We start from the raw sequence: 18,599 nt of genomic DNA, 5'->3' as shown, positions 1-18,599 counted from the left end.
CTACTGGGTGAGAGAAGTAAGCAACAGAAATGATACATGTGTGTATAAAGATAAAATATACGCTCATAAAACAATAACATATAGCTTTACAGAACACCCTATGAACAGATAACGTACATAACAGGAATTAGCTCTCTGTCGCCTCCCTCTTGTGAGAGCACAGGAATCACAACTAACTGCTGAACAATCATCAACAGGAATACACTGGAACTCACCAAAAAAGATACCCCACATCCAAAGACAGAGAAGCCACAATGAGACAGTAGGAGGGGTGCAATCACAATAAAATCAAATCCATAACTGGTGGGTGGGTGACTCACAAACTGGAGATCACTTGTACCACAGAAGTCCACCCACTGGAGTGAAGGTTCTGAGCCCCACGTGTTAGGCTTTCCAACCTAGGGGTCCAGCAACAGGAGGAGGAATTCCTAGAGAATCAGACCTTGAAGACTAGTGGGATTTGACTGCAACACTTCAATGGGACTGGGGGAAACTGAGACTACACTCTTGGAGGGCACAAAGTAGTGTGTGCATCAGGACCCAGGGGAAGGAGCAGTGACCTCATAGGAGACTGAACCAGACGTACCTGCTAGAGTTGGAAGGTCTCCTGCAGAGGCCGGGGGTGGCTGTCTCTCACCGTGAGGAAAAGAACACTGGCAGCAGAAGTTCTGGGAAGTACTCCTTGGCATGAGCCCTCCCATAGTCCACCATAAGCCCCACCAAGGAGCCCGGGTAGGCTCCACTGTTAGGTCACCTCAGGGCAACCAACCAACAGGGAAGGAACCCAGCTCCACCCATCAGCAGACAAGCAGATTAAAGTTTTACTGAGCTCTGCCCACCAGAGCAACAGCCAGCTCTACCCACCACCAGTCCCTCCCATCAGGAAACTTGCACAACCCTCTTAAATAGTCTCATCCACCAGAGGGCAGACAGGAGAAGAACTACAGTCCTGCAGCCTGTGGAACAAAAACCACATTCACAGTTAGACAAGATAAAAAGGCAGAGGGCTATGTACCAGATGAAGGAACAAGATAAAACCCCAGAAAAACAACTAAATGAAGTGGAGATAGGCAACCTTCCAGAAAAAAAATTCAGAATAATGATAGTGAAGATGATCCAGGACCTTGGAAAAATAATGGAGGCAAAGATCGAAAAGATGCAAGATATGTTTAATGAAGACCTAGAAGAATTAAAGAACAAACAAACAAATGAATACAATAACTGAAATGAAAAATACACTACAAGGAATCAACAGCAGAATAACTGAGGCAGAAGAACGGATAAGTGACCTGGAAGACAGAATGGTGGAATTCACTGCTGTGGAACAGAATAAAGAAAAAAGAATGAAAAGAAATGAAGAAAGGCTAAGAGACCTCTGGGACCACATTAAATGCAACAACATTCGCATTATAGAGATCACAGAAGGAGAAGAGAGAGAGAAAGGACCTGAGAAAATATTTGAAGAGATTATATTGGAAAACTTCCCTAACATGGGAAAGGAAATAGCCACCCAAGTCCAGAAAGCACAGAGATTCCCATACAGGATAAACCCAAGGAGAAACACACTGAGACACACAGTAATCAAATTGACAAAAATCAAAGGCAAGGAAAAATTACTGAAAGCAGCAAGGGAAAAACAATAACATAAAAGGGAAATCCCATAAGGTTAACAGCTGATTTCTCAGCAGAAACTCTACAAGCCAGAAGGGAGTGGCATGACATATTTAAAGTGATGAAAGGGAAGAACCTACAACCGAGATTACTCTACCCGGCAAGGAGCTCATTCAGATTCAATGGAGAAATCAAAAGCTTTACAGACAAGCAAAAGCTAAGAGAATTGAGAACCACCAAACCAGCTCTACAACAAATGCTAAAGGAACTTCTCTAAGTGGGAAACACAAGAGAAGAAAACGACCTACACAAACAAACCCAAAACAATTAAGAAAATGGTCATACAAACAAACATATCAATAATTACCTTAAACATGAATGGATTAAATGCTCCAATCAAAAGACACAGGCTCGCTGAATGGATACAAAAACAAGACCCATATATATGCTGTCTACAAGAGACCCACTTCAGACCTAGGGACACATACAAACAAAGTGAGGGAATAGAAAAAGATATTCCAGGCAAATGGAAATGAAAAGAAAGCTGGAGTAGCAATACTCATATCGGATAAAATAGATTTTAAAATAAAGAATGTTACAAAAGACAGGAAGGACACTATATAATGATCAAGGGATCAATCCAAGAAGAAGATATAACAATTATAAATATATATGCACCCAACATAGAAGCACCTAAATCCATAAGGCAACTGCTAACAGCGATAAAAGAGGAAATCGACAGTAACACAATAATAGTGGGGGATTTTAACACCTCACTTACACCAATGGACAGATCATCCAAACAGAAAATTAGTAAGGAAACACAAGCTTTAAATGACACAATAGGTCAGCTAGATTTAATTGACATTTATAGGACATTCCATCCAAAAACAGCAGATTACACTTTCTTCTCAAGTGCGCACAGAACATTCTCCGGGATAGATCACATCTTGGGTCACAAATCAAGCCTCAGTAAATTTAAGAAAATTGAAATCATATCAAGCATCTTTTCTGACCAAAACACTATGAGATTAGAAATCAGTTACAGGAAAAAACCTGTAAAAAACACAAACATATGGAGGCTAAACAATACGTTACTAAATAACCAAGAGATCACTGAGGAATTCAAAGAGGAAATCAAAAAATACCTAGAGCCAAATAACAATAAAAACACAACAGTCCAAAACCTATGGGATGCAGCAAAAGCAGTTCTAAGTGGGAAGTTTACAGCAATACAAGCCTACCTCAAGAAACAAGAAAAATCTCAAATAAACAATCTAACCTTACACCTAAAGGAACTAGAGAAAGAAGAACAGACAAAACCCAATGTTAGCGGAAGGAAAGAAATCATAAAGATCAGAGTAGAAATACATGAAATAGAAACAAAGAAAACAATGGCAAAGATCATTAAAACTAAAAGCTGTTTCTTTGAGAAGATAAACAGAATTGATAAACCATTAGCCAGACTCATAAAGAAAAAGAGGGAGAGGACTCAAATCAATGAAATTAGAAATGAAAAAGAAGTTACAACAGACACCACAGAAATACAAAGCATCCTAAGAGACTACTGCAACCAACTCTATGCCAATAAAATGGACAACCTGGAAGAAATGGACAAATTCTTAGAAAGGTATAACCTTCCAAGATTGAACCAGGAGGAAATAGAAAATATGAACAGACCAATCACAAGTAATGAAACTGAAACTGAGTAAAAATCTTCCAACAAACAAAAGTCTAGGACCAGATGGCTTCACAGGTGAATTCTATCAAACATTTAGAGACGAGCTAACACCTATCCTTCTCAAACTCTTCCAAAAAATTGTGGAGGAAGAAATACTCCCAAACTCATTCTATGAGGCCACCATCACCCTGATACCAAAACCAGACAAATATACTACAAAAAAAGAAAATTACAGACCAGTATCACTGATGAATATAGACGCAAAAACCCTCAACAAAATACTAGCGAACAGAATCCAACAACACATTAAAAGGATCATACACCATGATCAAGTGGGATTTATCCCAGGGATGCAAGGATTATTCAATATATGCAAATCAATCAATGTGATACACCATATTAACAAATTGAAGGAGAAAAACCATATGATCATCTCAATAGATGCAGAAAAAGCTGTTGACAAAATTCAACACCCACTTATGATAAAAACTCTCCAGAAAGTGGGCATAGAGGGAACCTACCTCAACATAATAAAGACCATATACAACAAAACCACAGCAAACATCATTCTCAATGGTGAAAAACAAAGCATTTCCTGTAAGATCAGGAACAAGACAAGGATGTCCACTCTCACCACTATTATTCAACATAGTTTTGGAAGTCCTAGCCACGGCAGTCAGAGAAGAAAAAGAAATAAAAGGAATACAAACTGGAAAAGAAGAAGCAAAATTGTCACTGTTTGCAGATGACATGATACTATATATAGAGAATACTAAAGATGACAGCAGAAAACTACTAGAACCAATCAATGAATTTGGTAAAGTTGCAGGATACAAAATTAATGCACAGAAATCTCTTGCATTCCTATACACTAATGATGAAAAATCTAAAAGAGAAATTAAGGAAACACTCCCATTTGCCACCGCAACAAAAAGAATAAAATACCTAGGAATAAACCAACCTAGGGAGACAAAAGACCTGTATGCAGAAAACTGTAATACACTGATGAAAGAAATTAAAGATGATATGAACAGATGGAGAGATATACCATATTCTTAGATTGGAAGAATCAATATTGTGAAAACGACTATACTACCCAAAGCAATCTACAGATTCAATGCAACCCCTATCAAATTACCAATGGCATTTTTTACAGAACTAGAACAAAAAAATCTTAAAACTTGTATGGAGACACAAAAGACCCCGAATAGCCAAAGCAGTCTTGAGGGAAAACAACGGACCTGGAGGAATCAGGCTCCCTGACTTCAGACTATACTACAAAGCTACAGTAATCAAGACAATATGGTACTGGCACAAAAACAGAAATATAGATCAATGGAACAGGATAGAAAGCCCACAGATAAACCCACACACCTATGGTCAATTAATCTATGAAAAAGGAGGCAAGGATATACAATGGAGAAAAGACAGGCTCTTCAATAAGTGGTGCTGGGAAAACTGGACAGCTATGTGTAAAAGAATGAAATTAGAACACTCCCCAACACCATACAGAAAAATAAACTCAAAATGGATTAGAGACCTAAATGTAAGACCGAACACTATAAAACTCTTAGAGGAAAACATAGGAAGAACACTCTTTGACATAAATCCCAGCAAGATCTTTTTTGATCCACATCCTAGAATAATGGAAATAAACACAAAAATAAACAAATGGGACCTAATGAAACTTAAAAGCTTTTGCAAAGCAAAGGAAACTACAAACAAAACAAAAAGACAACCCTCACAATGGGACAAAATATTTGCAAACAAATCAACGGACAAAGGATTAATCTCCAAAATATATAAATAGACCATGTAGCTCAATATTAAAAAAACAAACAAGCCAATCCAAAAATAGGCAGAGGACCTAAATAGACATTTCTCCAAAGAAGACATACAGATGGCCAAGAAGCACATGAAAAGCTGCTCAACATCACTAATAGAGAAATGTAAATCAAAACTACAATGAGGTATCACCTCACACCAGTTAGAATGGGCACCATCAGAAAATCTAATAACAACAAATGCTGGAGAGGGTGTGGAGAAAAGGGAACCCTCTTGCACTGTTGGTGGGAATGTAAATTGATACAGCCACTATGGAGAACAGTATGGAGGTTCCTTAAAAAATTAAAAATAGAATTACCATATGACCCAGCAATCCCAGTCCTGGGCATATATCCAGAGAAAACCATAATTTAAAAAGACACATGCACCCCAATATTCATTGCAGCACTATTTACAATAGCCAGGTCATGGAAGCAACCTAAATACCCATCGACAGATGAATGGATAAAGAAGACGTGGTACATATATACAGTGGAATATTACTCAGCCATAAAAAGGAATGAAATTGGGTCATTTGTAGAGGTGTGGATGAATTGAGAGAGTGTCATACAGAGTGAGTAAGAAAGTGAAAAACAAATATCATGTATTAATGTATATATGTGTAACCTAGAAAAATGGTACAGATGAACTGGTTTGCAGACCAGAAATTGAGACACAGATGTAGAGGACAAACGTATGGACACCAGGGTGGGAAGTGGTGGGGGTGTGAGGTGGTGGTGGGATGAATTGGGAGATTGGGATTGACATATATACCCTAATATGTATAAAATGGATAACTAATAAGAACCTGCTGTATACAAAAAATAAAATTCAAAAAAAATTCCCCTCTGTCTGTGAACCTATGAAACTAGAAAATAATCAGTAGTAAAAATTAAAATGTTTTAACTGAAAAAAACAAAACAAAAGAGGAATTAGATTGCTTGCCTTGGAGAAGGAAGAGGAAGGTATAGGGAGTAAATTAAATCAATAAACCAAGAGGAAATGTGTCTTTAAAAATAACATTATTAATATAAATTAACAAATACTGCTTTAAAAATCATAGGAAATGAAATACCCCTTTAAGGGAAAATACAAGAATATAATTTTATGCTATATCTTATCTCAAATTCTTTCTTTCTGCTTTTTATTTTTGCAAATTATCTGAACTACTATGACTGCTGGACCTAACTGATCCTTCCCTTAATGTATGAAATCTTTGCCCTTCATCAATAAAGGACCATCTGTGTTCACTTCTACTTGCTATAGTAGAAGTTTGTGTCTTTCAATCAGCTGAACTATTGTACTAAAATTTATCTTTGAATGTTTTATTTTACACTTATTCCTGACCTTCCTATGTCTCTACCTCACCTAATTGCAAAAGGAATTAAATCCAAATATTGAAGATTATCTCTCCCCTTCACCCAGCCCTTTCCACAACTGTGTTTTTGTTAATCAAGATAACCTTGGAATCTGTCTATAAATGATTGAAGTGGGGAGCCCCCCACATTTCAAGAGTACTGCTTCTCACTCTGTCACCAAAAACAGCCATTAAAGGGTCATCCCTGACCAGTTCGCTTTCTAAATGTTTCATGAAGATGACTTCTTAAATTAACTTAAAAATATATGTAGACATTTAACAGTTACCTAGGGACAGGGATTAAGTAAAGATAATACTAAATCCACTGAGAGCTATGGATATGAGAACACCCAGAGAGCAGGTCAGGGATTATTATTTCAGTTCTAAAGAGAAAACTGAGAATCTAGGGACGATGCCTTGCTCAAAGTTAAATTTTAGAAAATGGCAGAGCTGGGACCTAAATACATCTACCTTATGAAATCTACCTTGAAATAATCCAGGATATTTTCCAATTTTCTATACTAGTAATAAAACTTCTGTGTTGCAAGACACTGAGAGATTTGGCTGGTTATGTGTATTTGTTTCATTAGAATGTGGCAGCAGTTAATTAACTATTTTCCAAAGAAGTGGTTAATATGAAATGACTTTGAGGGGAGGAAAGCAAAGAGAAGCATCTGATGGAAAGCTTTATATTGTACCTGAAAGTCCCCATATTTGAAGAGAAGACGTTCCATTCTTGCAGTGAATGGTTTGTGCTGAAGACACTTTGCTTACCTCCTTAAAGCCTATGCTGGATGTCTGGAGAATGCACAGACACTTACCACTGTCTCTGAAATTCCAGCCACAATTGAGTCCTGGATGTGGGGGAAAGATCATCTTGCTGTGGCTTTAGGTTGGAAGTAGGAAAATTCAGATGGAGGGGAGTATCATCACCAAGACGGTAGAACAGGAGAACTGAGCCTCTGTCCCCACACAAAGATCAATAATTACACAGCTATCCATGAACAGAAACAGCCCTGGGAGAGCTCAGATGTCCACCTTAGAAACACCAGCAACACACTGGAACAAAAAACCTGAGACTAACTGGACAAAAAAGGAAGAACAGCTTCATTTTGCCTATGTCATCCCATCCTCCAAGTTGGCACTGCTCAGCACCAAGAGGGAACTCCCCAGGTAGAAGGAGTTTCCCTCACTGGGAAAGGGAAAACAGTGGTAAACAACCAGCTTCCCCAGCCTTTTGGGACACTGCAGGAAAAGACCCACTTCAGTTTCACCTCACCCAGAGAGCAGCAAAGCTGAGATGTATAGAGATGGCTAGGAACAGGGAAGAAGGGCATGGGGGCAACCATAGTTCCAGTGACCTGCTCTTCAAGGACCCCAGCAGCTTTCACCACTGAAGAAACCAGTGGCCAGTACAGCCACGTTTGACCCCCTGCAGATTTCACCATTGAAGTTTGTACCTCACTGGTTTTCACGTTCATGGTCACCAACTGTCTGAGTCCCTCCTCATTCCCTGCCTGCCACACACACACAGCTTGGGACCCATACTGGTGATCAGCCCCAGCCTCTGTGGCTGCACAAGTGCAAGATGCCCACCTAAACCAAGCTATGTACCTCAACGCTGCCAGCCTGACTCCCATCACCACCCTCCACTGCTCTGTGCCCTCCTGTGGCAAGAGCTGCAATCATGGAAGTCCATGCTGACAGCCAAGGCCCCCACAAATGCCTGTGGGCCAGGATTCAGTCCTTTCTCCCATTACCAGCCTGAACCTCAACTTCAGCTAGCTCCTCCAGCTGTGTGCCTGCACCCCCCTTGGCCCAACTCACATCACAAACCTCTACTACCATGCTCACATCTGTGGTGAGACCCTTCCTCCATGGCAGTGCACCCCTACAGCCAAGGCCTCCAAAACTGCTATGGGCCCACATCTGGCCCTGACTCCTGTCACTGGCCTGCAATGCTGGGCTTAATGTCAGTTAGCTCCTCCAGCTATGTGCTTGCACCCTGCCAGCCTGAGTTCCAACACCAGACTCCATTACCATGGACCCATGGAAAGACCCTGCAATCACAGGAGTGCATGCCCAGAGCCAGTGCCCCCACAGCTGATACTGTACCTGTGGGTGGCCCTGGCCCTTGCATGTGTGTCTGAAACTGGCCCCTGACACTACACAGGCACCTGAAGCTGGCCCTGCAGTCAAGTGTGTGAACCACTGGTTCCAGCCACTACAGCACCTGCCCTGGTCCCTAGCTGCTGTATCTGAAGAAGATGCTGAAGACCCCAAGACCCCCAAAACCCTTAGTCCAGACCCACCCCCCACCATAGTACTCACCAAGGGCCACATAGTTGTCATTGTTGTGGACCTGAAAGGCCTGAGCCAACAAGATATCATGCCCCCCTGCCCCAGACCCAGAGCCACAGGGATCACGAAGAGGCAGGGAAACATAACACCACCAAAGGATCACAGTAAACTTCTACTAACTGACCCCAAAGAAATGGAGATATATGAATCGCCTGAAAAAGGATTAGAAATAATTTTTCTAAAGATGCTCAGAGAGTTGAATTACAAGAGAACACCAACAAACAATTTAACAAAAATCAGGAAAGTAATACCAGAACAAAATGAGAAGTTCAAGAAAGAGATAGAAAACAAACAAGTACCAAAACAGAAAGTTTGGATCTGTAGAATACAATAACTAAATTAAAGAATTCAATAGAGTTAAACATCAGACCGAACCAAGCAGAAGAGTCAATGAACTTGAAAAGAGATGATTTGAAATTATCCAGTCAGAGGAGCAAAATGAAAAACAAAAACAAACAAACAAAAAAAAAAAAACAAGAAAGGGGATGTAGAAAGCCTGTGGGACTTATGAGACACCATTAAGACAAACAACCTATGAATTATTAGAGTCCCAAGAGGGGAAGAGAGGAAAAAAGGAAAAGAAAGCTTATTTAAAGAAATCAGGGCTGAGAACTTCCCAAACCTGAGGACAGATGTGAACATACAAGTTCATAAAGCTAATAGGTTAGCTCCAAAGTTCAATCCAGAATGATCTTCTCCAAGGCTCATAATAAAACTCAAAAATCAGAGACAAAGAGAATTTTAAAAGCAACAAGAGAAAATTTTTCTCTCATACAAGTGAACCTTCATAAGCCTATTAGTGGATTTCTCAGCAGAAACCTTGCAGGCCAGGAGAGAGTAGGATGATATATTCAAAGTGCTGAAAGGAAAAAACTGCCAACCGACTACTTTACCTGGCAAAGTTTTCCTTTAGAAATTAAGGTGAGATTAAAAAGACTTTCCCAAACAACAAAAAAAAAAGTTGAAGTAGTTCATCACCACAAGACTTTCCTTACAAGAAGTGCTGAAAGGAGTCCTTCAAGCTGAAAAGAAAGTACGATAACTACTAACATGAAAACATATGAAAATGTACAACACACTGGTAAAGGTAAGTATATAGTCAGATTCAGAATACTCTAATACTATAATATAGTGATGTGTTAAACACTTTAGGATAAAGGTTAAAGGACAAAAGTATTTTAAATAGCTATAGCTACAGTAATTTGCTCTTGGATACACAATATTTTAAAAAATGATATCAGAAACAAACTATAGGGCTTCCCTGGTGGCGCAGTGGTTGAGAATCTGCCTACCAATGCAGGGGACACAGGTTCGAGCCCTGGTCTGGAAAGATCCCACATGCCGCAGAGCAACTAGGCCCGTGAGCCACAACTACTGAGCCTGCATGTCTGGAGCTTGTGCTCCGCAACAAGAGAGGCCGCGACAGTGAGAGGCCTGTGCACCGCAATTAAGAGTGGCCCCCGCTTGCCGCAACTAGAGAAAGCCCACGCACAGAAACGAAGTCCCAACACAGCCAAAAATAAATAAAAATTTAAAAAAACAAACTATAACACACCATTGTAAAGCAATTATACTCCAATATAGATGTTAAAAAAAAATACTATAGACAGGAGGAGTAAAAGGGTAGAGTTTTGTATGCAATTAAAGCTAAGTTGTTGTCAGCTTAAAATTAGACTGTTATATCTATTAGATGTTTCAAGTAAGCCTCGGGGTAACCACAAAGCAAAAACCTATGGTAGGGCTTCCCTGGTGGCGCAGTGGTTAAGAATCCACCTGCCAATGCAGGGGACACGGGTTCAAGCCCTGGTCCGGGAAGATCCCACATGCTGCAGAGCAACTAAGCCTGTGCACCACAACTACTGAGCCTGGGCTCTAGAGCCCACGAGCCACAACTACTGAGCCCACGTGCTACAACTGCTGAAGCCCGTGAGCCTAGAGCCTATGCTCTGCAACAAGAGAAGCCACTGTGATGAGAAGCCCGTGCACCCGCAACAGAGAGTAGCCCCCACTCGCTGCAACTGGAGAAAGCCCCCGCGCAGCAACAAAGACCCAGTGCAGCCAAAAATAAATAAATAAATTTATTTTTTTAAAAAAAAGAACCTATGGTAGATAGGTAAAGATAAAGAGAAGGGAATTAAAGCATACCACTATGGAAAGTCATCAATTTAAAAGGAAGACATTAAGAGAGGAAGAAATGAACAAAGTAAGTACAAAACAGCAAGACAACAATTAACAAAATGGCAATAGTAAGTTGCTAACTATCAATAATTATTTTAAATGTAAATGGCTCAAAGTGAAGGTATGGAAACGGATATTCCATGCAAATAGAAAACAAAATAGAGCAGGAGTAGCTATACTTATATCTGGAAAAAAAATAGACTTTAAGTCTAAACTGTAACAAGAAACAAAGAAGGTCATTATATGGTGATGAAGGGATCAATTCATTAAGAGGATACGATAATTTTAAATACATATACACCCAACATCCGAGCATCTAAATACATTAAGCAAATACTAACAGATCTGAAGGGAATAATATAGACAATAGTACAATAATAGTGGGAACTTCAATACCACACTTTCTACAATGGATAGATTATCCAGGCAGAAAATCAATAAGGAAACATTGGACTGGATCTATACTTTATATCAAATGGACCTAACAGACATATACAGAACATTCCATGCAACAGCAGGAAAATACCTATTCCTCTCAAGTGCACATAGAACATTCTCTAGGATAGGTCATATGTTAGGTCACAGACAAGTCTTAGCAAATTTTAAGAGTGAAATCATACTAAGTATCTTTTATGACCACAGTGGTGTGAAACTAGAAATCCGTAAGAGAAGGAAAATTGGAAAATTCACAAATGTGTGGAAATTAAACAACACATTCCTATATAACTAATGGATCAAAGAGGAAATCAAAGAAAATCAAAAGTTATCTTGAAACAAACAAAAATGGACACACAGCATAACAAAACTTATGGGATGCAGCAAAAGCAGTGCTGAGGCAAATTTACAGCAATAAATACATACATTAAAAAAAAACCCTCAAATAAACAACCTAACTTTACAGCTTAAGGAACTAGAAAATGAACAACAAACTAACCCCAAAGTTAGGATAACAAAAATCAGATCAGAAATAAATGAAATAGATAATAGAAAAGCAATAGAAAAGATCAGCAAAACTAAGTTGTTTTTTTTTAAGATTTTAAAAATTGACAAACCTTTAGACTTACCAAGAAAAAAAGAGGACTCAAATAAATAAAATTATAAATGAAAGAGGAGACATTATAGCTGATACCACACAAATACAAACCATCACAAGAGACTACTATGAACAATTACATGCCAACAAATTGGACAACCTATAAGAAATGAGTAAGTTCCTAGAAGCATACAACCTACCAAGACTAAATCATGAAAAAAATAGAAAATCTGAACATACCAATAATGAGTAAGGAGATTGGATCAGTAAACCAAAACCTCTCCAAAAAGAAAAGCCCAATCCCAGATGGTTTTACTGGTGAATTCTTCCAAACATTTAAAGAAGAATTAACACCAGTTCTCAAACTCATCCAAAAAATTGAAAGCCTGCCCTCCCTCCCCACCCAAAAACTGGTGTCTGACAGACATTACCTGTCACAGCTGCCTTTCACAAGGTCCCACCTCCCAGACTCACCATGGGACCTGGGGTAGGTGACAATCCCCCTTTCTGGTCATCTGTTTCTTTTTTTTTTTGGCTGCGTCAGGTCTTAGTTGTGGCATGTGGGCTCTTCATTGAGATGTGCGGGCTTTTCTCTAGTTGTAGCACATGGGCTTCTCTCTAGTTGTGGCACGTGGGTTCCAGAGCGCTTGGGCTCTGAAGTTTGTGGCACACGGGCTCTCTAGGTGTGGCGTGAAGGCTCAGTAGTTGCGGTGCTTGCGGCGCATGGGCTTAGTTGTCCCGCAGTATGTGGGATCTTAGTTCCCTGACCAGGGATTCGTCATTTGTATCTGAATATCTGATTTACTGATTTAGGGAATCTATCACTCCTAAATTCATTTTATGCAGCCACTACCCTGATACCAAAGGTAGGTAAGGATACTGAAAGAAAACTATAGGCCAATATCCCTGATGAACATAGATACAATAATCCTCAGCAAAATACTAGCAAACCAATTTCAACAGCACATTAGAAGGATCATACAACATGAGCAAGTGGGATTTATCCCTGGGAGCAAGGGTGGTTCAACATATGCAAATCAATGCATGTGATACACCACATTAATGAAATAAAAGATAAAAATCATTGTCTTTTCAATAGATGCATAAAAAGCAGCAGACAAAATTCAACATTCTTTCATAACAAAAACTCTCAACCAAATTGGGTATAGAAGGAACATACTTCAACATAATAGAAGCCATATATGACAAACCCACAGCTAACATCATTCATACTCAACAGTAAAAAGCTGAAAGATTTCCCTCTAAGATCAGAAACAAGACAAGGGTTTCTTAACATGATCCTGTACTTGTATGTAAAAAATCCTAGACTCCACCAAAAAAAAAAAAAATGGTTAGTAATAATAAGTGAATTCAGTAAACTTTCAGGATAAAAACTAAGATCTATATACCAAAAACAGTAAGATCTGATGAAACAAATTGAAGAAGACACAAATAAATGGAAAGATATTCCACGTTCATGTATCAAAAGAGTTAATATTGTTAAAACATCCACACTATTCAAAGTCACTGATATATTCAATGCAATCCCTCTCAGAATTCCAATGGCATTTTTCACAGAAATAGAAAAAAAATCCTAAAATTCAGTGGGATTACCAAAGACCCTGAATAGCCATAGCAATCTTGAGCAAGAACAAAGCTGGAGGCTTCACACATCCTGAGTTCAAATATTACAAAGCTGTAGTAATCAAGAGTATGGCATTGGCATAAAAACAGACACATAGACCAATGGAACAGAATTGAGAGCCCAGAAATAACCCCTCACATATATTGTCAAGTAATATTTGACAAGGGAGTCAAGAATACTCCATGGGCTAACAGTAATCTCTTTGATAAATGGTTTTTGGGAAAACTGGACATTTATTCATATGCAAAAGAAAGAAACTGGACCCCTACCTTATACCACTCACAAAAATTAACTGAAAATGTATTAAAAACTTAAATGTAAGAATTGAAACTATACAACTCTTAGAAGAAAACAAAGAAAAAAAGCTCCTTGACTTTGGTCTTTACAATTAATTTTTTGGATATGACAACAAAAGAAAAAGCAACAAAAGCAAAAATAAGCAAGTGCAGGGGCTTCCCTGGTGGCACAGTGGTTAAGAATCCGCCTGCCAATGCAGGGGACACAGGTTCGAGCCCTGGTCCGGGGCGATCCCACATGCCGCAGAGCAACCGGGCCCGTGCGCCACAACTGCTGAGCCTGCGTTCTGGAGCCTGTGAGCCACAGCTGCTGAGGCCCGCGTGCCTGGAGCCCACTCTCCGCAACAGGGGAGGCCACCACGAGGCCCGTGCACTGCAGCAGAGAGTAGCCCCTGCTCGCCGCAACTGGAGAAGGCCCGCGTGCAGCAACGAAGACCCAACGCGGCCAAAAATTAAAAAAAATAATAAATAACTTTACTAAAAAATATAAGCAAGTGCAATGACATCAAACTAAAAACTTTTGCACAGCCAAGGAATCAACAAAGTGAAAAGGCAACCTATGAAATACAAGAAAATATTTGCAAACCATATATCTGATAAGGGGTTAATATCCAAAATATATATGGAGCTCATACAATTCGATAGCAATAAATAAGTGAATAAATTAACTCAATTTAAAAATAGGAAAAGGACCAGAATAGATATTTTTCTAAAGAAGACATACAAATAGCCAACAGGTACATGGGAAGGTTCTCAACATCACTAATTATCAGGGAAATGCAAAGCAAAACCACACGGAGATATCACTTCATGTGCTAAAACAGCTTGCATCAAAAAGAGATAACAAATTAGTGAGGATATGGAGAAAGTGATCTATTTGCACTGTTGATGGGAATGTAAATTGATGCAGCTGCTATGGAAAACAGTATGGAGGTTCCTCAAGAAAGTAAAAGTAGAACTACCATGTGATCCAGTAATCCCACTTCTGGGTATATATCCAAAGGAAACAAAATCACTATCTTGAAGAGGTATCTGCACTCTCATGTTCATTGCAGCACCATTTACAATAGCCAAGACAAGGAAACAACCTAAGTGTCCAGTGATAGATGAATCGACAAAGAAAATGTGGTATATACATACAACAGAACATTATTCAGCCATAAAAAAGAAGGTTCAACGTGGGTGAGATTTGAGAGCATTATGCTAAAACAGAGAAAGATAAATACTATATGATCTTACTTATCTGTGAAATCTAAAAACATTGAACTCTCTATATGAGATGACGGATGTTAACTAAACCTATTGTAATCATTTCACAATATATGTAAGTCATACTATCATGCTGTACACCTTAAACTGATACAGTGAGGTTTGTCAATTATTTACAATAAAACTGGAAAAAAAATTGTTGAACTCATAGAAACAGTAGATTGATGGTTAACAGGGGCTGGGAGATAGAGGAGATGGAACGATGTTGGTCAAAAGGTACAAGCTTCCAGTTATAGGATGAATAAGTTCTGGGGATCTGATATACAGCATGATGACTACAGCTAACAATACTGTATTGTATACTCAAAATTTGCTATGAGAGTAAATCTTAAATGTTCTCATCATAACAACAAAAATGGTAGTTATGGGAGGTGAAGGATATATTATTGTGGTAAACATTTCACAATATATATGTGTATCATATCATCACATTGCCTTAAACCTATACAATGTTATATGCCGATTGTATCTCAATAAAGTTTGGAAAAAGTAAATAGGAGAATTCAGTCTCCATTGGAGTATCTAGTTTGAGGATTCTATACCTGTATAATCCACGTATTCTCAAATGTAAATAAGTTTGCATGTTTACGTATAAATCAGTTTAGTTACTTACATGTTTTCCTTAATTTAAAATTTTTCTTGTGGGAATGCTGATAATTTTAGTTTGGAAAGATTTTAATAGAGTATGACTCATTTAAATAGCTTTTATCTTATATAGCAGCTGTAAACACTTTCTCACAACCTCCTTATCCAGTATACTGTTGGACAGGCCATAACTTCCTAAGAATTTTTTTTTTTTAAGTATTCCACATGGACTCATTTGGAACTCTCTCCTTTTAGTAATGTTAAATAATGAATACCTAATATTTCTCATTCTTTAGAGGATGCATTAAAATCTTTTTTATTACTATTCCATGGATAAAATCTTTCAGTGTTTTAAATTTATTATACAAATGCTAAATTTTTTTTTTTTTTTTTTTTTTTTTTTGCGGTACGCGGGCCTCTCACTGTTGTGGCCTCTCCCATTGCGGAGCACAGGCTCCAGACGCGCAGGCTCAGCGGCCATGGCTCACGGGCCCAGCCGCTCCGCAGCATGTGGGATCCTCCCGGACCGGGGCACGAACCCGTGTCCCCTGAATCAGCAGGCGGACTCTCAACCACTGTGCCACCAGGGAAACCCGCCCCCCCCAAAAATAAATAAAAGCTAAATTAAAATGGCAACTACCTTATTTGTAGATACATAGAAATCTTGGTTTTTTCTTTATATATCTATAAAATAACATGGCTGAATTGTTCATTTTTCTTCATTCAGAAGTGTTCTAAATATAGCAATCTGTTCTAATAGAAAAGTAATTCATTATAGAATACTGGCAAGTACAAAAACAGTATGAAAAAGAAAATTTAAACCACCTACCTATTATTCCACCACCCAGAGAGAACTATCTTCCCAATATTGCATTTCCTTATGGTAGCACAGGCCTAACTCTGTATCTGTGTACCATTCAACACAGTTTTATACATATGTTAGATGATGAGGGGACAAATCCAGAGTTAAATAACTACTGCCTCATAGTGTGTATTGTTTAGAAGTCCGTTTTATCTCCTTTATTTTTTTTAACCTTCACTAATTCTGTAAGGAACATCTTTTTTCCTCACGGGTTTTAAACATGAAACCGCAGCTTCACAGAAGTATAGTTACAACATTCGCAGTTGCAACATTAGCAAGTCGCAGAGCCCAGACTCATACTCAATTCTCCCGGCATCTCAAACCCCAGCGTTCTTCCCTCAGCAATCCAGCTACCTCATGCATTTGGATTCCTGCTACAATTTGTCCTTTTGACTAAATTAAAAATCATTCTAAAAGTTTGCCTTAAAACACCCTCAGAGTGTTACTAAATTAAGGCTAAATCTCAAGTATAAATTTTCAAGCAATTAGTTTTGGTTTTGCCAGAGCAGAACACCCCTCAGATGACGCCGAATAAAAACTATTTACACACTACCATAGTGCGTTTCTTGTAAAAACGTTGGGTCTGTAGCAGTGATTTGCTAATCAGATTCAGAATTTGATTTGAAATGCCTCCGGCAGGCAGCCAATCCAGTTATGAAAGAACAGAAGCAAAAAAACCAGAGCCCTGGTGAGTCTCCTCCAGAAGCTAGCTGGGTCCTTTGCTCTCGTTAGCAAACTGGTTCCATAGGAAATCACTGTAATTGCTCCTAAAATAAAATATCATAGTTAATTTTTTCAATAAATTATTGGACTGTACTAGACACAAAACATGTACATTTTGGAATCTAGAGTTATAAAATATTCTGACATGTTTTAATATAAACAGGAACATTTCCAATGATTGCTTGGATCGAAAATGTTTTTCCACTTGACATTTGTTTATACTTCCTAGGAAAGAAACTCTATTTATGGATAACGGAATAACACAAATAAACATCAGAGAGAGCTGAAAAATCAGCTTTGATTATGCATGAAAATCTACAATGTCATTGTGTACTCTTATGCTGTATTCTGATTGCCTGTTTATTTTTACAGAACTGCTGGCGAGCCTATGGAAGAGGAGCCAGCCTTGTGAAGCGCCAAGTCCTCCCCAGCCTTCCCCACCCCCGATATTTCCTGTGTGTGACATCATTGCATATCCCCCCGCCACCCCAGCACCCTCAGACATGTCTTGTCTGCTGCCTGGGTGGCACAGATTCCATGGAACATAAACACTGGGCACAAAATTCTGAACAGCAGCTTCACTTGTTCTTTGGATGGACTTGAAAGGGCATTAAAGATTCCTTAAAAGTAACCGCTATGATTCTAAAGTTACAGTAAACCACGATTGGAAGAAACTGCTTCCAGAGTGCTTTTAATATACTGGGTGACCCACTCCCAGGCCCAAAGTATGAACTAGAAACATCCAGTACAGCGTTAGATACTGTTAATTACAGATGGTATGACAGCCAACAAAATTTTGGGCAAAACCTGAGAAATCTCATTCCTGACATTCTGATCAGTTTTTTATTGGGAACTTTTTCGTCAAACAGTCTTAAATTGTTTACAGGATTTGCTCTCAGCTATGAAAGGACAGCAATTCCCGACAGATCACGGGGTTTTTTTTTGTTTTGTTTTGTTTGTTTTTGGCCTTTGTTTTAACATATGGTTCAACTCTTGCTAGGAAGAGTCCAAGATGGAGGAACCAGGATGAGGCTTTTTTCAGTGGAATAAACCACACTGTATCTCAAAGTCCAATGCCAAAGCAACCTCACACATTTTATGTAATGGTGCAATATTTTATATCACATTTTTTGAGAAAAATTACCCTGTTTCCCTAACATCCCTCTCTGTGTTC

General features: G+C 38.8%; 1 protein-coding gene across 4 annotated transcripts in view; it reads left to right on the top strand.

The window, feature by feature from the left end:
* HDAC9 (histone deacetylase 9) overlaps nucleotides 1–17,837 on the top strand; it is a gene marked incomplete at its 3' end in the record, with an annotated part of 568,944 nt that extends 551,107 nt beyond the window's left edge. For all 4 annotated transcript variants that reach the window (XM_079710903.1, XM_079710910.1, XM_079710909.1 and 1 more), the window contains one exon: nucleotides 17,798–17,837. In XM_079710903.1, the coding sequence (XP_079567029.1) occupies nucleotides 17,798–17,837 (40 nt within the window). The remainder of the gene's footprint in view (nucleotides 1–17,797) is intronic.
* Nucleotides 17,838–18,599: the final 762 nt, after the last annotated feature.

The sequence above is a fragment of the Hyperoodon ampullatus genome (assembly GCF_949752795.1).
Source record: "Hyperoodon ampullatus genome assembly, chromosome: 9".
Classification (NCBI taxonomy): domain Eukaryota; kingdom Metazoa; phylum Chordata; class Mammalia; order Artiodactyla; family Ziphiidae; genus Hyperoodon; species Hyperoodon ampullatus.
This window is presented reverse-complemented; position numbering and strand designations above follow the sequence as displayed.